The sequence below is a fragment of the Mizuhopecten yessoensis genome, unplaced genomic scaffold (assembly GCF_002113885.1).
Source record: "Mizuhopecten yessoensis strain PY_sf001 unplaced genomic scaffold, ASM211388v2 scaffold11067, whole genome shotgun sequence".
Lineage (NCBI taxonomy): Eukaryota > Metazoa > Mollusca > Bivalvia > Pectinida > Pectinidae > Mizuhopecten > Mizuhopecten yessoensis.
Genome location: NW_018408863.1, coordinates 288,063 through 313,535, shown reverse-complemented (window position 1 = coordinate 313,535; position 25,473 = coordinate 288,063). Strand labels below are relative to the sequence as shown.

Below are 25,473 nucleotides of genomic sequence, written 5' to 3'. Positions count from 1 at the left end.
ATGATATTTACAAGTGGTAATTGATAATTGAATATATACACATGTAACATGTATATGATTTTACACACAATGTTACTTGAAATGACATAACAGGTTTGGAGATGGACATAATTTCAATCTTATATATATTTTAGCCATTTTTATTTTTTTTAAATCTAGCCTGATACAAATTAGTTTTAACAGTAATGTAGTTATCTTAATATAGACAGTATTCTCGGAACATTCGTGCACAGCAAGGAACCAGTATAATTAAAATTTGACTTGTAATTCCGCTCCTCTAAGACTCCAATACAAGATCTAACAATGCACCATTTACAAGCGAAATTACAAGTCTAATTTTAATTAGAATGAGCAAGGAACCTATGAATTAGTTTGAATACAATGCTTGTGTCTGTCTAGAACAGGTGATTGGCATGGTACAGTACTGTATAGCCAGATAACCTGTATGTACATCTGTTAGTTAGTATTGTAAACCTGAAAACTAGTTGATGGATGTGTGTGTGTCGAGTCACCTGGCTGGCATGGTGTAGATGGATTAAGACTACAGCAAATGTTAGCCATAGATTTGATGGATGCGTGTGTACTTTTTAGAATGTGTGATAATTACTGTCGTACATTTGTTGTAAAATAGGTAGAGAAAATAGTTTAATGAATGCAAGTTTGAAGATTTACAAATTACATCATTATGTATCCTTCACAGTATGCATAAAATATAGACATTTATACAAATAGCTGTCAAATGTCATCATAATTAGTTAAATAATTTAAAATTTGATAATTGTTTTGTGAAAAGCATCATCATTAGGATTTTTGAGATATCAAATGTAGTGGACACATATTATTTAATTAACCCTTTCACCCCTATGTAACTTAAGTAGACTCTACTACCTGTGATATGGATGAGTCCATTATAATGGTCTACAGTGTTGAAAGGGTCAATACAGTGCATTCCTTTTAATATCATGTACCATTAAATGGAAGCATGATATAAAGAGAAATATGATATTAAGCAGTGTGCTATTAAGTGAAGTCCACAATATTATCAGTGCATACATTATGGGAGCTACATTGTATGTTCTATAGGATATCAAAGAGATATATAGATTTTACATCATGATAAATCCATGTACCATATTTGACCTTTTTCTGCCCATGTTCCTTTAAATGCCTTTCAAGAATTTTAACTGTTAAACACTTTTCTGTCCCAATATCATTGTGTACTTTGTATTATAAGACATGGCTGATATTTTATATGTTCAAAGCATCAAAAACAGGGCAATTTGTACGAACATGGGTGTTAATTATGTTGTATACGGTAGCTTGGTTTGACTACATATATACTAGCTCTGATAGAAAAACCCATGTGATCAATTTATTCTGCACATTAATGTACACAGGCATCTGCAAGCCATGCATTGCCATTGGCAGTAACTGTACATGTATTTACATTTAATGATAAAAAAACCTGATGTTTAAACTAAAACAGACCACTTTATTACGAAACCAAATACAGTAGATTTGTAATGTTATTATCAATTTTCCTTTTAATGTTAAAATACTAAATATAGTTTGAATTTTTGAATATAAAACTCATTATGGGACCATCAGATCATTAATTTTGTTCCTGTTAAAAGATTGAAAAGTATGTATTGACAGAGCTATAATATGCACAGTTTGGTACATCCTTGATACTCCAATGGTTACCCGAACTGTCGCTCTCTGCACCTCTGGAATATGTCATAGCAAAATTGAAGGTACACCAGCATTACAACCCTGAAGTATATGTGCTGCACACATATTAAAAAAAATTACTTCACTAGTATTCTCCGATATTCTTATGATTACACGTCAATACTCGTACTAAAATCTTTGAAAATATTTTTAAAATACTAAATTACAGTTAAATAAAAATAAACTCTCTTAAAATGTACATTTTGATATAGCTTATTATAGGTTCATGTTATATTAATGTTCTCTTGGTTGTCTGTCAGTGTTATTTTGTATTGATGAAGTGTACATATTTAACTGTGTAAAGGTGGTGCATGGCCAAGTGGTTAACCCATTCATCACTGTAGAACATAATGGACTCATCCATATCAATGCATTGCAGAGTCTAATGAAGCTACATAGGGGTGAAAGGGTTAAGGTGTCTGACATTCTGCTACCACTTTCCCTCCACCACTGGGTCGTGGGTTCGAGACCTATACGTGGGGCAGTCGCCAGGTACTGGCCATAGGTCGTTGGTTTTTCCCCAGGAACTCCGGCTTTCCTCCACTACCAAAACCTGACACGTCCTTAAATGACCATAGCTGTTAATAGGATGTAAAACACAAACAAACCAAACAAATAAATGGTGTAAAACACATTTAATCCCTGATACCTCCACTTTCTTGGGTAAAAACAAAGGAGATATATCTTAGCTTCCAGACATGAAAATAACTTAAATGTTAGAAAAAAGTGGGGTCTGATTTTGTAAATTTTAATGCTTGTTACATTGATTTATTGCATATAACATCATGTATTTTAATTATAAGATGTGTATCTCATTAAGGAAAGAAGTCTTGTAGCAGTGGGGCTTTTTAAACATGAAATAATTGATTGAATTCTATCATTCTAATTGTGAATATATCCTGTATTTATAGAAACCACCTTTAGGAAGTACATAAGTCAGTTTTTGATTGCAGGTGGTCTCTCAATACAGGTTCACTGAATATGAAAATAATTGTGATGCAAGTTTATAAGTGGTCTCTTAATACAGGTGGTCTCTTAATACAGGTGGTCTCTTGAGAATGTTTGACTACTTCTAGTAGGAGATTGTTTTCAATTTGGATTTGAGTTTTTAAAATGGTCTCTTTACACAGGCAGCTTCTTAATAGAGCTGGTCTCTTGAGCAGGCTTGACTGTGCTTCTAGCAGAAGATATCATTCAATTAGATTTGAGCTTTAAAATTGGTCACTTAATACAGACAGTCTCTCAATAGAGGTGGTCTCTTGAACAGGTTTGACTGATTCTAACAGGAGATTGTTTTCAATTTGGATTTTAGTTTTTCATGTGATCTCTTAATACAGAGAGTGACTCTTAATAGTGGTGGTCTCTTTAGCAGGTTTTGACTACTTCTAGCAAGAGTTTTTGAGCTTTAAAATTGATCTCCTTATACAGAGAGTCTCTTAACAGAGGTGGTCCCTTCAGCAGGTTTTGACTACTTCTAGCAGGAGATTTTTTTTCAATTTGGATGTTTAATATATAACCCACCTGACCATTATATTTACCTATCCCATATACAAGATAGTTTGTACACATAGTAATCTTATTACACTTGGTCTATATAAGGCTGCACTTGAACTGTAAATTCTTGTTAAGGCAAGGTGAAGTTTCAGGACTGCTGGGAATTCTAGTCAACTTTTTATGGCTGTTATCTTATCACATATTGTAGGGATGTGCAAATATTTGAAGTTGGCAGTTTTGTAAAACGAAGGTTGATCATGGTTTCATATACAGGCTGTTGACAGGAAGTGACCTTCTATGGTTATGTACTATTTAAATACATAAACTTTATAAAAAAAATCAACAATTATAAAACAAGTTTTCTCAGGTAACATTAACCACTCTTGTTGGCCGGGATGTTAGGGTGGGGGGGAGGAGTAGTCTAAATGTGTGAGGAAATCGGAGTACCCGGAGAAAACACATATTTAACTCATTTATCCCTGAAATTTCATAATGAACTATTCCAGCCTTTGATTTGAAAGAGTTCAAATCTGTTTTCAGGGGTGAATGAGTTAATGTAGTATTTGAAGTAAGTAGTATATTTTTAACCATATACTTTGTAGTAATTAATATCATCAAATTGAAATTGAAAATGAAATACTTTAATATAACAAAGCGAATCTGGATGAGATGCAACACTTATTAAATGTCACCAGGAACAAAATGTAGTATCTAAATTGGTTAAAGTTTTGATCCTGCTAGAGGTTGCATATGTACACTAAATGTAGATTTGGTGTTCTGGGCTAAACATTATAATCCCCCTGGCCACTAAAGATATACCTTCATAAGATGATGGCTTGAAATGGGTCTTGCGATATGAGTCTACCCATACATGCTGTGTCTAAAGACAACAGAACAGGACTATAGATGTCAGCATCTATTTTCACTGTTCTGGCTGAGGCACGCATGTTTGGAGTTCCTGAGGTTTCCAATTAAAAAGCTATCCCATATATTTTACTTAGTACATCTTTAAGGTAAGAGTCCACAACATCTACGAGAAGTGTCTTTTTTGATGAAATGTGCAGGCCAGCTGCATTAATGTACAATGGAAATTATTTAACTTTAATTTTACTTTTGATTCCACCATTGTAAGATAAATGGATTTGTGAGACAGTATGTTGTATAGATATATACAAGGGCACAGTTGGACAACTGGATTACTGGTGGCTTGATTAACTCGTTCACCTCTACACATTTAAATTAGACTTGCCCAGTCTTTGATTCGGTGAGGTTCAAATGTGACATTAGGGGTGAATGGGTTAGGAGACCTCACTGTACTTTAGCTGTATAACTGATCATGATATACTGGGGTGTATAAGTAAGGTTGGACCAGCTGACTGAATGTAATGTAATGTCTCGCTTTCAGTTTCAACAGGACATAGAAATATAAAAACAAACTGCCAACATTTTTCCTTCAATAGATCATATTTCACTAGACTGGTGTATCTCCTAAAGTTGAATATGAACACTGTGATGATTTTATGATCAGGAAAATTGAGGATTTAAAGGGGAGAGTCAAGTTCTCCATACATAAATAACCCATGGTTAATTTTATAGACAAATTTCTGTAGAGTTTGACACTTGATGGCTATAGGCAGTCACTGGTGTAAGACACTCCTGCTGCGGATCAAATGATGTATCATCTTTCCAGCACTGTGTCACGACTCACTACACCTGGTGTTGACAGCAATCAATGGTTCCATATAATACCCAGTGATATCAAATGTAGAGTGGGGTGAATGCAAAAGAAATTACCCCAAGCTGAACATACACAACTCAAATTGAGGCATATAGACTCATGATATAATGGGTAAATAGCCTGTTAATTGATGCTGGGATGAGGGCATTCAAGTTGGGGCATGTTTATGACCTTGACAATTTTAAAGTTTAAACCTGGGATCAATTGTGCTAAAATCTTTTAAACGGCTTCTTCTTTAGAAACATTGGGCCTATTAGTTAAAGAAACTGAGATGGAGGGTCATCCAAATTTGTTCAAACTAATGATCTTCGCCTACTTTAAATGTTAAGGTTAAAGGGAATCAAAAATGTGTCAATATATAACTTATCTGATTTTCAAGGAACCATGAGGCATATTCATAATACAGAATATGACACCTTATGAGGTGATAGGCAGTATGGATCTTTCCAATGAAAACCTACACTCACTCTCAAGGTCACATGGCTCAAATGCATTAAGCACCCCAACAACTTCCTCTATAGACTACAGAGCCATAAGGCTTAGTGTCATGGTATTTGAGTTGTTGCTTTCTGAACAAACAGTATTTTAGATTTGTTGAAATGAATGTCCAAAACTATCTTTCAAGGTCACAGGTGTCAAATCAATTGAAAACCTAAAGCAACTTCCTCTACAGAGCCATAAAGCTTAGGGTCATGATATCCCTGTTGTAGCTTTCTGTACCGACAGTATTTTAATTTGTTCAGATGAATGTCTTCAACTCCCTTTCAAGCTAACAAAGAAAAATGTAACATATTACGACCAATGGGCCTCTTGTTTATGAGGTTCCAAAGTGTACCAGAATTTGATAATTGTATTAAGTCAACAATATAAAAATATGTCGGTAGATTAAATGACAGATTAGTGACTGGCTAATGATGTTGGAATTCATATGAAGAACAGTAAAGTAACACGCGCTGATTATAACCTCACTTTAAACATAATATCTATATATAACTTACTAAAATGCATACCATTGTTGAATGATAGTTACATCAGATTATTGTTACTGCATTTTGCACATGTTCTCCCTCAAAGCAGGCATGTGTCCTTTTTGAAGTGTTATAGCATGCAAACATACATTTGTATTGAACATAAATGAATGTACGCATATAAATTACTCTCCTATGCATGATACATGTACATGTATTATCCCTCCTGATATATTCAGCTAGAATAAAATAAATACAAAATAAATAAGATTGATTTGTATCATCAGTTAAACGTAATCTGAAATGATTAAACATATATATACCTACATATTCTTGAAAAAAATGTTTTCCCGACCATTCTGAAATAGATGTTATAAATCTCCTTGTCTTCATATCACTTACAATGTTGCCATCAGGGTTTCAACAAAATTCGTAATTTACACAATTTATACAATTTTTTTTTACCATCATTAATATCTCCTTTATTTGTAATTTGATAATATTCTTTGTTACTTCCAAATTGTCAACTATTTTCACTGGAACCTTTTTGGAAGAAAAAGATTGACTATAAAAGCAGCAAAAAATTGGAATTCTAAGACTAAATTGTGAAGCCTTAAGCTAGCTATTTACATCATATGTAAATTGAAGTTCAGAGATGAATTAATTGCTTCCAATGTTGGAAATGCCCAAAATGCCTTAGGTGCATGCTCTAAGCTACGTTCTTGTATATGTTACACATGTAAGAATTTCGTATTTATGCATGCAGGCCAGTATTTATTTTAGCATGATACATATTTTGGTTACCATTTATGGCCTTTGGTAATGTTTTTATTAAATTTCTTATAATTAATTTGCTTCATCACTGTTTTATTTATCACTTTTGGTGTTTGGAAGAATTATTTACAACTTTCATGCTTATCATTATTATTTTTTCTTTGCTCAATCTTAATGCTTTTTGTTTATCTTGGTAATGTGCTGTTCATACACCAGTGAACTGCAGAAAAAGCCGTATGACTTGGCATGTGCAAAGTGCAGTGACTATCTAAATCCGTGGGAACAAATGATTAACTGCAACGGGCAAGTGTGGCACACCAAATGTTTCGTGTAAGTACTAACCCAGTACCACATGTGGGAGCTGCTAGAACCACATGCGGTAACCACCTACATTTTTTGTTGAGCTCATATATCAGAACACATGTTTATCCCTTTCACCACTGTAGACCATAATGGACTCGTCCATCATTCACCCCCTGAAATTTCGTAATGAACTATTCCAACCTTTGAATTGGAAGAGTTTAAAGATGTCTTCAGGGGTGAATGAGTTAAGTTCAATCTTCTTCGTGGTGTTTACTTGTTAACACTTTTTCGGCACCACATGTGGTTACCAATAACCACATACATACATTGTTGAGCTCTGTTACACATCTCTATTGGTTCCTATGTGTATAGGATCATGATTTAAACAAGCGTATTACAGATATTAAAACGTTTCATATATATACCTAAGTCTAGCTCTTATGACTTATGTAGTGTTTTCTTGCTCGGACATTTTTACCAGAACCACATGTGGTTTCCATTTTTTTTTCTTTTTTTTTCTCAAAGGTGTGGGAAGGTGGTGGTGGTCCAAGAAATCTGTGTTTCAAACAATCTTGTTTCAAACAATCTTACTGCTTTTGAATTTTCTAGTCAATGGGGGGGGGTGTCAGTGAAAAATGCATAAGGAATACATGTGTGTGGATAATGCAGAAAAAAATGCAGCACTTTTGCTTATAGGTATCAGGTGACATCAGCAAATCCAGCAACAATGTACATGTATATATATTACCCCCTAGTATTCTGGAGCAGCATATGGCATCAATGAAACATTGTTTTATTTAATTCATGGGGTTCACACTAACATGAACTTCAGGTAGAGACAGAATTAAGTCTGTGTTAAATGTTTATAATGACAAATTTAATAACATGTAAATACTTAATAAAAAAAACCTGGTCTGTTATTTTCATTTGTCACCTGTAAATAATGATTCTGTCAAATGGTATACTCAGATATATATATACTTTAATTAAAAAAAAGCAATCACCCCATGCCTATTTGATGTACAATGAAGCCATACACAATGTCTGTGATTGTAATTAATGTCACTTCTATTTTCGATGCATGCTGATTACCATAAAATAAATTGATTTAAAAGTTTATTTGCATTTCAATTTTCGTAAAAAAAAAAATTCAAAATATTTTTTTGCTGGTTTCAACCAGTACATGTACAAACATTTAAGCTGATGAAGAAGTCGTTCAGGGCAATAGAAATCCATTCTGATGGCCTGAGGCCTGTTCATTTGGGCCGAGGTAAAGAGAGAATCACGTACAGTATGTTTACTTTCCTGACAGACCATAATGACAGTGACATATAGTCAAATATACAATGGGAAAATGAGTGCTTAATTCTGTTTAAAACAGATTAACTTATTCACCCCTGAAATTTCATAATGAACCATGCAAACCTTTGAATTGGAAGAGTTCAAATGTGTCTTCAGGGGTGAATGAGTTAAAAAGACTACGGTTTCCATGAAACAGACATAAACATGTATGTCAGACCATGTAACGGGACAAATTTGTTCAATTTCAGGCAAAAACTTAATAAAAATTAAAGCACTTGATTGAAAAACTAATATTAATTATAAGTTCTCTGTTGATGCACTCACATTCTTATGCTTAAGCCTTAATGTCAAGGATGTATAGTCTTCTTCTGAATCTATGGAAGGCAGAAAAAAAAACGAAAAAAAGAAGGAAGATGAAATAATTAAAAAAAACACACTGTGTTCTACAGTAAAAATACCACATGGTTAGAGTAGGGTCAGAACCTAGACCTCTGATCATTCATTATACTGTTTCAACCAACTGAGCTATCTGTTCTATGGAGACATTGTGGCCCAGTTAATTGTGCTTCAGTCATATCCAGAACGAAATTCAGGGGAGGTTACTCTGAACAATTCTAGTGGAATTCTCTTGTGTTTTAAATTTTGTTGGTAGTCGGACAAGATTCCTTAACTGATAATTATTTCATTTGTATGTTTAGCCCTTTCACCACTGCAGACAATAATGGACTCATCCATATCAATGCATGAAAGAGTCTACTAAAGTTACATAGGGGTGAAAGGGTTAACATCGATATTGATAACAGTCATCTATTATCTACAGCTGTATTATACACAAGTTTATAAAATTGTGTACAAAGGGAAGGTATGAATTAAATTACAATACATGTATATTAAAATGTTCAAAAAATAATGTTGAGAAAGTCCATTCACCTTGTATTTCTTTATATAAATGTATATAAATGTGAATTCTCTCTAAGCTGGTAAACAAGGTGCAGAGCAGAAATTTTGTACAAATAGGTTAGTTCATGATGCTGTAATGATAGTTTTATGATGATTTAATGCAAATATCAAGGAATCGTTCATAAAATGCTACATTACATGAACATGAATAAATTCAAAATATTTAGATGTACGTAAAATGTCCTGTGTTAGCTCGCTCACGTTGTAAATAATATGGCAGAGAATGCAATTAACATTTTTGCCTTTCATATTTGGTAAAATATTTACTCGACCATAGCAAGGCTTGTGAACACTGCTTTACATGTTTCGAAGAAAATGGCAGCTGTTTGGTTTATATATGCAAAGACAGTTAAAGTGTTTTAATTGACAACTACAGTCGTAATACAAATTTAAAAAAAAACAATTCAATACTGAATGTCATTACAAGTGTATGTATTCAGACATCACATGTACAATTTTGACTCATTCACCCTAAAATTTCATAATGAACTATTCCAATCATCGAATTGGAAGAGTTCAAATGTGTCTTCAGGGGTGAATGACCAACATTTAAAAATTGTGAAAATTGTAAAATGATAAACTAGCTCAAATAAAATATGGGAATCAATGAAATGTTTGAAGATTATCGAATGCATCAATAGATTTATTTATTTATTTACGAGTGTTTGAAAGTTTTTTATTACAACATTGTCATTTATTATCTAATATTGAAATTTTTCTTTAAAACAAAATTTGCTTGAATGTTAATGTGCAAAATTCCAAAATTCAGAGCACTGGTCATGAATACAAGAAAGATGTAATTACTTCAATTCTGACACTTCACATTTTATAGAATATTTCAATCTGAAATAGGACACCAATTGATCACAGCATCTTGCACTACTTGAAACAGTTATATATGTTATTGAGTTGTGTGTGCATGATATTTTCATTTTTTTTATTTTGAGAATAAGATGTTTTGCTTTGTATTTTGATTTGCCAATATTTCAGTTACTATATGTTTTCTCTAGATCTGTGTGATTGATATTTCTGATAGGGAACTTCAGATAGATTTGACATGGATCGCGGAATCAGATAGAGTTACAGTGTGTTGGGATGAGTAGGTGTGTGTGCTGGTGTTTTGACTAGAAAGACGTAACCTCTTGAAATGCACCTATATAAGGTCATTAACAGTCAGTCAATATCAGTCACTTAGATTCAGATTGATAGCCTTATCCTGTATGTGTGAAAAAATCCATTAACATTTGTCCTTAAGCAACTGTAAGGACTGCTTCGATAGGCCTCTATTTAATTTCTTCTCTGCCTGAAAGGGAACATGAGGATAACAATTTAAAATGGTCCACCTTTTTACACCTAAACTGATTCTTCAGTTGAAAGTAAGTTCCTTTCAAAGAGGACTTTTTCACATGTACTGTCAGTATAAGTTCATCGTAAGAAGGCACTTAATTGATAAATCTACTACATAACGGTATTTGTAAACCGCCACTTAAAACAAACAACTTTGACCTCTTATTCTGAAAACTATGACTTGCATATTTGTAAAGAACTGTTTTAAATGTGCTGGAAAAATCGCTTGAATTATAAGTCTAGAAAAAGTCTGATGGGGACTCTGTCAGACTTCACAATGAAGTTGTTCACCCCTGAAATTTCAAAATGAACTATTCCAACCTTTGAATTAGGAAGAGTTCAAATGTGTCTTCAGGGGTGCAGAATTTAACATATTCCTCACATGAATTGAAATCTGTCTTCTAAAATGTACATTGCTATTTTCAAATCGTGGCTCATAACTATCAAGCATGTTTCCCTGTTTTAAACTTCAAGGCCTTCTCCCATTCATTTTACTCGTAATTATATACCTGGTATAACATCCTGTTTACCTGTACATGTGGAGATCCTGGCTTGAATGGCTTTATTGGGAATTAAGGCAATTAACATATGGTTACTGATCTGTATAAAACTCATGCAAATTATGCAATACCATAAACACTTTAAATGCTTGTGTAATCTCATACGGGGTGTTCTCAGTTCCCCCACTTTTAAGAGAACAAATTAAAGGAAGACAATGGCAAAGCATTTATGGTCTGTTTCATACTTAACTTACCTGTGTGGAAGCCTCTCATACTTGCCAACTCTCCCAATTTTGGAGGGAGACGCCTAATTTTGGACCCTTAAATTGAGCATTTTCAACCAGTGAATTTGCTAACCTATTTCTATTCTGATCTGATGATTTTATCTGAAAGAACAATTCAATTTAGGATTCCATTTAAAAGTGTATTATTTCCCCCAATGGTGTACCAAAATTGGTATTAAGAGAAAATCGACATAAAATCAGGTGATAATAATAGAATTGAATTGCATAGATTACATAGCAGGAAAAACGGTGCATCAAAAAAACATGATAATAACCGAAAAGTGACATTAATGGATGTGATATTAGACGAAATGTACTGTACCATTAGCCCGATTGTCCCTCCACCAGGCTCTTAGACCTGAAATTATTATTAAAGGTGGCTAGAATTAGGGGATTCAACTGCATATATTTAATATTTTGACCTAACATATATTATTTGAGAAGATTAAGTTGTTTAATATTTGCTTTTTTATAACTTTACAGATGTGCTCAGTGCTTCCAGCCGTTCCCAGAAGGAATCTTCTATGAGGTATAGTATTATAAAATTTTAGTTGATAATCATTGTTTCATTTATAATACAGTATTTTTTCAATGTCCAGAATCTGACTTGGTTCTCTTTTGTCAAAAATTTAACCCCATGTTAACTCATTCGCCCCTGAAATTTCATGATAAATTATTCCAACCTTTGAATTGGAAGAGTTCAAATGTGTCTTGAGGGGTGAATAAGTTAAACATATTTTACATGCACATAGTCTTGTATGAGAGTCCAAGTCTTCAGTATGGATTTTTCAGTTGAAATACAATATTTTGATTCTTAATGAAAACATCTGATGATTCTTTATCAAAATTTTTGACAAATTCAGCCAAAGAGTTTTGAAATTACTAGAGTATTTTTAAATCAGTTAAGAGTATCGGTTAGAAAGGTTGAGTCCATCATGATGTTTAGAAAATCACTAACATATAATACTTGTTTTTCAGTTCGAAGGCAGGAAATACTGTGAGCATGACTTCCACGTCCTGTTCGCTCCATGCTGTGGAAAGTGTGGTATGTAATAGTTTGTTTACATGTGATACTGATAGGCCAGGGGGGGCTGTGCTATCTATAGCTTTAAATGTAAAAGAAGACACATCTTTATTGGCTTCAAAATTTTCATCTCTGCCTTTTAGCTCATCTAACCCTAGAATCATGATATTATGCCAGTAACTTGCTGAAATTTAGTGAAACGAAATTCAGGAAATGAAAGACCATTTCAGTCAGACACATCAGAATTTAAAAGTAATGTGTTTGCAACTTCAATATTGTAAATATATCTTTCTCATGCTGTATATTTTACATATTTCCATACCTGTAGAATTTTGACTCTTGGACATTTTCATATTGGCATCCTGTTGCTGCATTATGTAGTTTTCATACTTTGTCAGTGACTGAGTGTTGTCAAGCACAAACTTGGTTTCTCATTTTCCTGGTAGTAAATTCTAAAAGCAAAAGTAGCAAATGTCTACAGCATAAACATCAGCTTAACCTTTAACGGTATGTTCCATGTGACCATGTCTAAATGATGTTTGCAGGGGAGTTCATCATCGGGCGTGTGATCAAGGCCATGAACGGCAGCTGGCACCCCAACTGTTTCAGGTGCGAGATCTGTACCGGACCACTGGCTGATGCGGGCTTCGTTAAAAACGCTGGAAGGTAGGTAAACTCGGATAATACAATTAGAAGTGCCAACCACTCTGTGTTTGTTTAGGTGAATATGACTGAAGGATCTAACATTGGAAACAGATTTTTCCAGATTGACTATAGTTTTGATAAATAATTTCTGAACGGAAAAACCTTACTTTGTAGGCCTTTTCAAGAAAAAATGATAGAGATGAAATAAACAATCATCAACCACAGTGTTCGGAGTGTTAAAATGCAACAAGTCTAAGGTTCGAACCCTGGACCTAAAATACTGTGGCTCTAACCAACTGAGCTATGTGGTAAACGGACGTTGTGCTACATTTATATCCAAAACAAAATAAGGGGAGGTAACTGTATATACAAAATACTACTTTTAGTATTTAACTGCATTGAATCCCCTCTCAGATTTTGATTTGTTCTAGGTACTGTATGTACTTAGAAAGAAGTGGTGAAAAAAAAGAAATCTGCTAAGAATTTACAAAATTAAATACGATGGTAATAAATACAGGATCAATACATCCAATTTTATTTTGATACTATTTATGTATCAAAAACCAGTAATGGTAAAGAAATATAAAAAATAGAAATTATATAAAAAGCCTGTGTTTATGTTAATCAGAGCACTGTGCCGAGAATGCAATGCCAAGGAGAAAGCCAAAGGACTGGGGAAATATGTCTGTCACAAGTGTCAGTGAGTATATTACGTAGCCAGAATTCAGCTTCAGGAAGTGGTCATCAGTGACAAAATTCAATCTTGTTCTGATGCTGATCACAAAGGATTTTTTGCTAAAATTTTAGATTGTTGTTAAATGATTCTAACCCTTTCACCCCTATGTAACTTAAGTAAAATCTTCCATGCATTGATGTGGGTGAGTCCATTATGGGCTACAGTGGTGAAAGGGTTAAGCATTTACTATGGACTTTGATATTTCACATGTTATATTTGTAGGCCTATTTCACATTCAGTATCGCCTTCCAGTTTTGTACCTCCTTGCATACATGTACATGTATGCACAGTGTTAATGTAATAAGTAAGAAAGATATAGACAAGTAATTAATTTGTAGCTTTTTGTTTTTGAATTTTGTTTCATTGTCTGAGACATGAAAAATTGATCAAAGAAATTTGGTACTGATCATCATTACAAAACATGTATATGAATGTAATAAACGGACGCGTAAAACAATTACTGCAAGCGTACATATAGTACTGCACTGACAACTATCTGTAGGATGCAGTGATTTGGTAATTGGCACGGAAGGCGCTAAAATAATATCAGTGCTAAAATAAGCATCTTTAAGTCTAATTTGTGATGTGTACAATAATTTAATATGCAAATATTAAATTAAATGTATATTCGTATGGTATAACAGAAAGAATTGTATAATTTATGTGATTATTAATTTTTCATAGCTCAATCATCGAGGAGGGCCACATCCGCTACAAAGGGGAGGCCTACCACCCATACCACTTCAACTGTTCTTCGTGCAGGTAAACTCTTAGTGACGTTAATGGATGAAATATTTTATAATCTTTTGCAGATATGGATTTAATATAATCTATCATCCCTTTAGGGAAAAAGGGGGGATCTTTATTAGGTGGATACTACTTAAATTGCCAGATACAAAGCTTGCTGAGGGTGAAACAAGAATTTCTCTTACCCTGGACAGGTGTTTCCACACAGTGTGAGATATTGTTATCTCTTACCCTGGACAGGTGTTTCCACACTTTTACTGGTGTGAGATTTCCTTTTCTCTTACCCTGGACAGGTGTTTCCACACTTTTACTGGTGTGAGATTTCCTTTTCTCTTACCCTGGACAGGTGTTTCCACACTTTTACTGGTGTGAGATTTCCTTTTCTCTTACCCTGGACAGGTGTTTCCACACTTTTACTGGTGTGAGATTTCCTTTTCTCTTACCCTGGACAGGTGTTTCCACACTTTTACTGGTGTGAGATTTCCTTTTCTCTTACCCTGGACAGGTGTTTCCACACTTTTACTGGTGTGAGATTTCCTTTTCTCTTACCCTGGACAGGTGTTTCCACACTTTTACTGGTGTGAGATTTCCTTTTCTCTTACCCTGGACAGGTGTTTCCACACTTTTACCGGTGTGAGATTTCCTTTTCTCTTACCCTTGACAGGTGTTTCTGCACTTTTACCGGTGTGAGATATCCTTTTCTCTTACCCTGGACAGGTGTTTCCACACTTTTACCGGTGTGAGATATCCTTTTCTCTTACCCTTGACAGGTGTATCTGCACTTTTACCGGTGTGAGATATCCTTTTCTCTTACCCTGGACAGGTGTTTCCACACTTTTACCGGTGTGAGATATCCTTTTCTCTTACCCTTGACAGGTGTATCTGCACTTTTACCGGTGTGAGATATCATTTTCTCTTACCCTGGACAGGTGTATCCGCACTTTTACCGGTGTGAGATTTCCTTGTCTCACCCTTAGGGTTGAGACGGAGGGATTCCCCTATTCATAACAATGGTATGACGTCATGTCAACAATCCATCAACGTCACGTCATGTCAACAATCCATCAACGTCACGTCACGTCAACCCTGAATTTAGCATGTAACGTTATCATTACATTATGTAAATGATGCACAGTGGGTGTATATGATACACAATGGGAGAACAGGGTGAGAGAAAAATAATCTCTCACTCCCTTGGGGGGGATATAGGATAATCTCAACCCTCGGGGAAAGATTTTGAAGTTGCCAAACACTCGATAAAGCAACTCGTGTTTGGCAACTTAAGAATCTCCAATCTCACCCCCAAGATTCTATTAATCTCACACCAGGAAAAATGTTGATACACCTGTTCAGATTTAGATACACCTGTTCAGATTTAGAGAATACTAGATCAATTTAAAATGCAGGGAAAATTATATGTGATACACATTTTGTTTCAATGTTTTCCATACAGTGCATCCTAATTGTATACCTTATATATTTTTCAGTGGGGAACTTAATGCGGATGCAAGAGAGAAGAATGGCGACCTGTTCTGTCTGCGTTGTCACGACAAAATGGGAATACCTATTTGTGGAGCCTGCAGGTATATTTCTTGACAGATTCCTTCTTTTACAAAAAAAGATTGTATAAATGATCAAGTAGTAATTCTATATAACCATGAATGTTTTTTATGAGTGAAATGTTTACTATAGTTAAAGTATGAGTTTGATGGATGTAGCAAGGTTTTGGTTCCCCTAGACCAGGTCTGTTCCCATGGTGAAGCCGAAGGAGTTAGGCCTGGTTGAGGGGAACCAGAAACTTGCTAAATCCCCCAAATCCCATACCGTAAGTGTTTATTATTCTGAATCAAAATGTATAGGCAAAGAATTTTTTCAAACCAAACTAAGTTCTAAAAACCTATCTATTCGTTAACCCTCTTACCACTGTAGACCGTAATGGACCTCCCCATATCAATGCATGGTAGAGTCTACTAAAGTTACAAAGGGGTAAAAGGGTTAATACAAATGTATTGTCTGCACCCGAGTCTTGTAATTGATAACAAGAAGGAGGGGTCTAGTCACTACAAGCTCCTCCCACATCTTGCCTGATTTATGCAGTCATTACTGCGAGGAAGATAGTCATACAGGGATGTTTTAGTTTTCAGATTAACACACAGTTGAAGTAGATGTATAACCTATGGTAATTCAAAACAATTTAACCCATTCACCCCTAAAGTCACATTTGAACCTTACCAAATCAATGACTGGTCAAGTCCAGTTTAGATATGTAGGGGTACCGGTGAAGGAGTTAAAGTAAAATATTGAATGAATATTATAACTATTTTTTGTGTGTGTTACAGGCGTCCAATTGAGGAAAGAGTGGTTCATGCCCTGGGAAAAGCTTGGCATGTAGAGGTAAGTTTTCTGATTAAATTAAAGCCTTTATATGAAGTTCTTGGCATTCATGGTATTGAAAAGGAATTTAATATCCATGAATGAAAATAGAAATTATAGTGATAAACTCAAACTTATTCCCAAATTCTTGCCAGTTCTCATTTGTAACTATAATATGGTTTGATTTTTAAAACAATATAATAATAACTAATAATAACAAATATTTTCTTGTTTTTTCAGCATTTTGTGTGTGCTAAGTGTGAGCGGCCATTCTTAGGCACCAGGCATTATGAGAAGAAAGGCTTGGCCTACTGTGAAACTCACTACCATCAGGTAATACTATCACAGCCTGCTAGCTTAATGCAATGCGAACCAATATTTTCAGTCTCAAATATTTTGTATTCAGTGAAATTTATAGTCAATAATGCACATGATAGAATTTTAAATGATCATTTTAACAAAACACAAAACTCATGTTAAAATTTTAAGCATAAGCTTCCCATAATCTTTTCCAAGTATTCTGATAATGAAATGCAACATCTGATAACGTCTGTGAAAAAAATGACAAATCTTCCCCTCTCCTCTGTGTCTATAAAAACGTAGACTAAAACAAGTGCCATTCTCTAGTGAAACAAAGTGAGACTTCGGACCAGTTGTCCTTTTTCGATTGCCGTTCAAAAATCCTCATATATTTTGATATTTTGGAAAGTCTGTGGTGGTTTTCCATAAGGATACAAGAGGATCAGACCAGGATGAAGGATTTATTTTAAAAAAATGACAACAAATTTCATTTTCATTGAATGTCCCGTTGAATACATCTCATTGCAGTATGTATTGTCATAGAGCGATTGTAAATTTTATATTTTATTGCTTGTTTCAGTTGTTTGGGAACATCTGCTTTGTATGCAATTGTGTGGTAGCAGGGGATGGTAAGTGTAACATTTCAGAGAAACAATTATAAAAAAGAAAACCTCATTTAAGGCGGTATGCTTCTTTTTACAAAAGAGTTCCATACAAAGTTAAATATATTTTATGAATGGCAATTTGGGCTGCAAATTAACCTGCAAAATTGAAAATGAAGGGAGATAACTCTCACACTAGCACAGGACTTTAAAATTCTATAAATGTCTTCTCTGCACGTGGATGGGGAGGAGATGTACAGTCCTTATCTCAGAATCCAAAAGGCTAATCTTTTGGAAATTTGACAAGGTGATTCACAGTTATATGTGGATATGCAAAAGGGCTTTAAAAAAAGTGTTTAATGTCAAAGTCATTTGTAATCACAGAATTATGCTTTGATTAGAAATAAAAGTATATAGCATGGCAGCGTAATGGTAAAATTGATTGTTCACACAATATCTTATCATGTTGGTCAGTAAATACGAAATTAACATATTCTCATAGAGCAAAAACATTCTTGTATTATAGAATATAATGGGTTTGTTCTATGATTTGTTACAGTTTTCAGTGCCTTTAACAAGTCATGGTGTGTTGGACATTTCGCCTGCTCCATCTGTGACAGGAAGATGAGTCACAAGTAAGTAAAATTACGTACAACCAGGTAATAGGTGTCGCATATCCGGTTGGTAAAAAAGGCAAAAATTATACTACTGTGAAAATTTCCCTGTAGATAATACATATATATAGTGTTTCATCATTCAGTTTTTCACACCTTAACCCTTTCAGTAATTTTTGAATTAGCTTTAATTTTTACAAAAAATATTTCCAGATGTATATGCAACAATCTTCAAAGTTGAAAGGAAAATTAATTTCCATGAGACTTAATACTATAAATTGCTTTATTTTTCCTCAAACTGTATATTAAATGAACCATGTCTGTAGTTTACAGATAACTTGGATTCATGATTAAGACTTAAGAGGATGCTATTTCAATTATTTGCAGTTATTTTCTGATGGAATACATTTTTGTGGAAATTTAAAAAATTCATGATTGAATCTCCTCACAGATATACTCAAAAGTTCATCTCTTGAACAGTTGAAAATAGCTTGACTTACTTAACATATTTTGTATTAACATCATTTAATGGTCAGGTTTTTTCTTTTGTTTTCCAGAACTAAATTTTTCGAATTTGATTTGAAGCCAGTTTGTCGAGTTTGTCACGAGAAGTTTCCGGCTGAGTTGAAGAAAAGACTGAAGAAATATCACGAAGAAGTAAACAAGAAATCATCCACTTAATTGTTGTCGGACACAAATAGGTAGTCAATGCTTTAAGTCATTAGTATTATGTATGAAATGTGTATTGTGTATTGAGAACCTGTCATTAAGGCTAACTTTTATAAGATGGAAAACAGTTACCTGTTACTGCCAAACCTATTTATTCAGTGTTTAAAATTATTTCCATTATGGAAGTAAAAACAATTATTCTACACAACTTAATGAATCGTTTCACTCATGATGTCCAAGAGTTTGATCGTCGGATTAATTTTTGAAATATTTCATTCGCAATTTCAAACATATGTCGGCAATCGTTTCATACCAGCTATAAGTGTTCATCTCACATCAGCATATAAATAAATACTTGACTAGCAATAATTTCAACAGAAATGTTTGGAATACAATTATTTAGGGGCCGGCGTTGCCAAGTGGTTAAGGCGTCTGACATTTTGCTACCACTAGCCCTCCACCACTGGGTCGCAGGTTTGAGACCTACGTGGGGCAGTCGCCAGGTATTGACCGTAGGTTGGTGTCTTTTGTCGGGTAACTCTGGCTTTCCTCCACCACCAAAACCTGGCACGTCCTTAAGTGACCATAGCTGTGAATAGGACGTAAAATTCAAACAAACCAAACAATTAATTAGTGCTGGCCTTAAAAAATTAATTGTTTAAGCTGATGTTAATCCATTATTTGATTAGGGCAAGCCTTTGTTTGCAGGTTCCTGTGTATTTATCCAATTCAGGTATTGAGTAAAAATTATAAGAAAAAAAACAAATATTTATTTTTTGTACAATTCTTTAATTGTTTCATATTTAAGGATGCATGCTACATTAATCCTGTGATTTATATTATAAATTTGTGTTATATTGGAGTTGTTCCCCTTAACAACCTTTCGGAAATCAGTATTTCCAAAGTGTTAATGGTAAATACCATTCAAAAATATTGTCGATAAATTAACTCATTCACCCCTGAAGACACATTTGAACTCTTACAATTCAAAGGTTGGAATAGTTCATTATGAAATTTCAGGGGTGAATGACCTTTATTGAAAGTGAGGGTAGCATACATCCTTAAGTTGTTATTGCTGAAGATAGAACATGAAAAGTAATTTTTTTCATGGAGATATTTTACATGAACAAAAATGCTTTTTTTATTTTTAATCAATTTTTGGGAAGTGTCATCGTCTGATTGATGTAAAAATGATTTTGTGTATATTAGCATTGATATATATATATTCTGTCAATTATTTTATTATTATTTGTGCCTTTCTTTCCACATGGTGCCATATGTCGGGACAAATTTTTCAACAAACTGAGGAGAATATTTGTCACTGGTGTATTTATGCCACACGTGTGAAATTTTACTTTAACACGTGTGGTTGAAGGGAGATAATTTGCAAAAAAATGTCAGGATGTTAATTAATCTGATTGATTTTCTTTACTTAAAGATAAATAAAACATCAAAGATTACCTAAAAGTGTCACAACAACTTTGTATATGGACACATTTTTGTGTTTCGATACTTATGATGCTGTTGATTCGATAACTTTTCTTCTAAAGTTAAAACGGCCCATATATACAATTGCCGGCAATGCCTTTTATTACATTATACTTGTATATGTTATATATGCATACCATATTTTTTTGAAATAGTTAATAAACTTAAGTTATCATTAGATGACTCCAGTATTGTCAGGTATTTTTCTTGCGGTAAATAGTGTTGAACCCTTTCACCACTGTAGACCATAATGGACTGATCCATATCAATGCATGGTTGAGTCTACTAAAGTTACATAGGGGTGAAAGGGTTAATTAAATGTTTAACTGATAAGAAGTGAAAAATACTCTTTGTTTACCTCACACAGGTTATGCATGAAAATCTACATTTATCCATAACCCTTTAGTTAGAATGATTGAAATGTTTTTATGAGTACAGTCCACTCATTGTTAGAAATTTTGACTCAATACTAAGTAACTTGCCATCAAGTTATTGTAGTAATGAGTCATTGGTGAGGTTTTTGAGTCATTAGTCAGTATTGACTTGTTTTAGAAGGTTTGAGTAATTACTCATTCTTAGAAATAAATGAGAACTCATTTTAGAAGTTATGAGTAAATTGCTCATTATTAGGAATATAGGAGTACTCATTTTTGAGGAATGAGTAATAACTCATTATTAGAGATAAATGAGTACCCATTTTTGAAGTAATGAGTAATTACTTATTATTAGAAATAAATAATTACTCGTTTAAGATTTTAGGAGCAATTACTTATTATTAGAAATATACGAGTAATAGTTTTGAGTAATTGCTGATTTTTATAAATATATGAGTACTTGTTTTAGAATTTTTGAGTAATTACTCATTATTAGAAATATATGAGTACTCGTTTTAGAACTTTTAAGTAAATAATCACTGCCAACTCATTGTTGAAACTGCTCTTAGATCATAGAAATATCACATCTAAACTGTTATGCTTAGCGTCCACATTATTTGTAAAATAGTATAGTGCCTTTGTTAATGTTAGTGCCGAACTCTTAAACATCATTTTCCTGTTGTTTTTCTTAACCCCTTGGTAATGGCAATTTTTTTTTCACCATAAAAAATGGTTTTATTATACAATGGCTTTACTGTTGTCCAATTTGTTTTTAAACAGTTTTGAAATCGTACAGTGCTGTCTTTACTTTCATTAACATTCTTTTCAATAGTATTAATTTCAAAACAGTTTGTAGCAGAGCTTTCAGTTCAGTTGCCAAAAGTACATTCAACCACCGTACTCCGTGTGAACGTTTGCTTTCTGTACGCCTGTTGTGCATTGCTGTCATTATTACAGCAAATCTGCTGCTCGGTGCTTCATTGTTTAGAAAATCCTTTAACTCTTGAAATGTTTGTGTGTGCTTGTTTTTGATATTTGTGCTGCGGAAGATTTCTGCTGGATTTTTTTTTATCACAAAATGAGTTAGAGCAGATATGGATATCTTGTTTTAATGTTCATAATGTTCTTGACTAAATTTTTCAGCAAGACATTTAGGGTATGTGGTCATTTATCACATACTTGTTGAATCTTGTTATAGTAATACAAGCAATTTTCAGACCATGAAATACAACGTTCTATATTGCACATGTGCAATACGGAATGTTGTTTTTACCTACTAGCCGGGACTATTTTTTATGGGAATCCCCTTGCGATGGCGAACTGAAAAGTTCCCGGTATTTGCAAAAAATATCAAAGTTTATAAAATCTTTGTATCAATCTCTACCAAATACGGAAGGTATGTGATAAAAGCAAGACCACACACTTTTGTTTTTCTAACGAATCAGAAAGCACTCATTTATTGTGCGGACCTATATATTCATTCGCGCAATCAACTTGTGCTTTCTGATTTGTTAGAAAAACACAAGTGTGTGGTCTTGCATATGTCTCCCTGCCAGTAACCTCAAATACAAGTGATTCATAGTAATTTGCCACTTATCTTTTTTCAAATTTCATTGCTTCTTTTGTATTTCATTGTTGAATTATTTCAAAAATGTAGCGACCAAAATGTATAATTTGATTGTTAATTCCTCTAACTTGTCATTTTGCTTGTAGTGTTGAAACTAAAAATTTCCCCAAAAATTAATTGGGAAAAATATTTGTAAAAGATACAGCCAAAATATTTTGAACCTATGCATTGTTATAAAAAGTATGCAAGACAAATACATCCAATTAACTCGTTCACCCCTGAAGCCACATTTGAACTCTTCCAATTCAAAGGTTGGAATAGTTCATTATGAAATTTCAGGGGGTGAATGAGTTACGATACAAATACCTCGGCTTTTTCTCAGCAGTTATGTTTAAGTCTTGTTGTGGTTTGCAAAATTTTAAAAAATATGAAATTTCTGTATGTTATTAATATCCTTTAATACAATTTAACTACAGTAGTTAATGCCTTACAACTGTGATTTTTGGCAATCTTGTGAAAATGTGCCTTTCACATTTTGTTGGATTCATGGATCTGACATTGCAAAAGCTCTTTATGGTGGCTGCATTAAATTTTCAGATTCTTTTGTCCATGAAAACTTAGACTGCTGCCAAACTTAACGAGTTTACAGTATCATGAATAATTTCAAGGAATCATATGGGTCCTTGTAGTTTTTCACTTTTTCTCTGATGAGAGAAAATTAACAAGTACCATGTTAGCGTTGACTACCTAATGTGGTTTAAGAGAATATTATCCCATCAAAGTTAAAATTCAAATATATGTCCAATACTAGACCGGAGTTCCCTGTTAATTCCATAATGATAATTGCATCAGAACCATATTGTTACATCAAGCATGCACAGATTTAAATAACTTTAAATACAGTGGTTAGTCTTCTGTCCGATTTAATGTCCATTTTCTGCAATGTGTTTCATATGTATGATTATCTATTCGTTATTGTGTATTTATAGTTGCTTTTTGCGCATATAATCCATAATCCATATTTAGTATTTAATTTAAGTTGTAAATTTAGGTACACATTTTAGTTATGTATTTATTTCTATTGGAATGCAACCTGTGTGCATTTATGTATTTTCCTTTTCAAATTGATGATTGAAATCATGATGTCGTAATTCAAGACTTTTGGTACCTAAATATTTAAAATTCAAGAAATGTTTAGTGTTAGACACATAATTTTTCGCAGCCCCTGAATGAATAATCTTCCTCAACCAGCCTATTATTTTCACAAGGAGCCGAAATAAAAAAAAAAGTACATTCATTTGTCATGGAATTAGCGTTAACTCATTCACCCCTGAAATTTTGTAATGAACTATTCCAACCTTTGAATTGGAGGAGTTCAAATGTGTTTTCAGGGGGAATGAGTTATTACGGTACACTTAAAAATTACTCTTATATCTAGAAATTCATTTTCTTTTTTTACACTGTCATTGAATTTTCTATATAGTTCTAATATCTTGAATATCTGTTCACTAAATCTTTGAATAGCTTGTTCCCCAATTTATCTCAAGTTTCACTGTATAAAACATATACGTCACAATAACATTGAATCACTGCCAAGTATACGTGTTTGTTTATCCATGGTGTTGTGTTAGAGTCTTGATGTAATGGTATACAAGGTTTTTGTCATAGAATTGTTACAACTCTGAACCATGTTATTGTAAGGATCACTCATAGCTTGCTTATTATTACATATACAATTAAAATATGGAATGTTTAAACGACTTGTATTTTCTATGTTTTTAAATTATTTTTCCCACGATACTTTATCGCAAATTCAAATCGGTTGGACGACGGAACTAGATTATTTTGTGTATATTTATGTGTGCTGTGACCCATATCAGTATAGCATATGTGTATTTCAGACATTTGTAACGAACCCCTGTGAATGATATGAGTACTTGCAGCTGATGGACATGCAGACAGTGGCATAGCATACATGTATGCTTGTATGCTCAAGCATACACTAAGCCGATTTATTTTAATAATATATTTTTATAAATTTCTCTTTGACAAATTTGACACATTGACAAATCTCGAAGGATTTTGGAAATCAAAAACTAATTAGTGAAGTAATATATATATATATATATATTATTCTTATAAAAAGTTAGGTTTTACTTGTAAATAATCAGACTAAAAGGAATTCCTAGAACATAGGAGATTGCTTCTAGAGCCTAGCTGATTTTTTCCCCAGTTATGGTAGGGGGAACTCTACGCGCCTCGGATGCTAGATCTGCTGTTAGCATACACCCCAAAAAATGATTTGTTACGCCACTGACATAATTCCCTCTGTCAATAATTACTTGGTGATGACCTACGTCTCGAAATGCTTAATGTTCATTATTTGAGCACAATAAACATTTGTAAAAAATAAAAGATTATCAAAGTCTGTGGTTTGACACATAACCCAAGAGGTAAATAGTTAATTTATTTGATGTGGATACACATCCACATGAATTGAGAATATCAGTAATTTACTGTATAGCATTTTGTAAACAGATGGGGAAAATGCTAATAATTTTTGGTTGAAAGCTTATTATCCTCATTGAGTGATTGATAAATGATTAATTGATTGGTTTTAATTTTCGTCCGCTTTACTACCAAGTAGTTCTATTATCCAGCAGATGAAGAAAAGACAGGAAAATGAGTAGAAGGGATAAAGTGTGGAGTGAAGGAATAGAAAAGGGACTAGAGGAGAATAAGGAAAAAAAAGGTTTACCATAACGCCACAACCAATAATATCGGAATCGATAGCCCGAGTTTCCTATGGCCCCGACACCAGACTTAGACATTTTGACAGATACATGTCTGGTACATCTATCTGTCAAAATGTCTTAGTCTGGTGTCGGGGCCAGAGGAAACTCGGGCTACGGAAACGAATATCAACAAAAGAC

The 25,473-nt window shown here is 33.6% G+C and overlaps 1 protein-coding gene across 5 annotated transcripts in view; it reads left to right on the top strand.

The window, feature by feature from the left end:
• The window catches only part of LOC110465242 (LIM and senescent cell antigen-like-containing domain protein 1), a 53,839-nt gene extending 31,560 nt beyond the window's left edge, over nt 1-22,279 (top strand). For 4 of the 5 annotated variants that reach the window (XM_021520946.1, XM_021520945.1, XM_021520942.1 and 1 more), the window contains exons 3-14: nt 6,922-7,035; nt 11,885-11,930; nt 12,380-12,446; nt 12,971-13,091; nt 13,699-13,770; nt 14,491-14,568; nt 16,041-16,136; nt 16,893-16,947; nt 17,167-17,259; nt 17,807-17,855; nt 18,388-18,463; nt 19,000-22,279. In XM_021520946.1, the coding sequence (XP_021376621.1) occupies nt 6,922-7,035; nt 11,885-11,930; nt 12,380-12,446; nt 12,971-13,091; nt 13,699-13,770; nt 14,491-14,568; nt 16,041-16,136; nt 16,893-16,947; nt 17,167-17,259; nt 17,807-17,855; nt 18,388-18,463; nt 19,000-19,123 (991 nt within the window). In that variant the 3' untranslated portion in view covers nt 19,124-22,279. The remainder of the gene's footprint in view (nt 1-6,921; nt 7,036-11,884; nt 11,931-12,379; nt 12,447-12,970; nt 13,092-13,698; nt 13,771-14,490; nt 14,569-16,040; nt 16,137-16,892; nt 16,948-17,166; nt 17,260-17,806; nt 17,856-18,387; nt 18,464-18,999) is intronic. The other variant, XM_021520944.1, reaches the window with a different exon arrangement.
• Nucleotides 22,280-25,473: the final 3,194 nt, after the last annotated feature.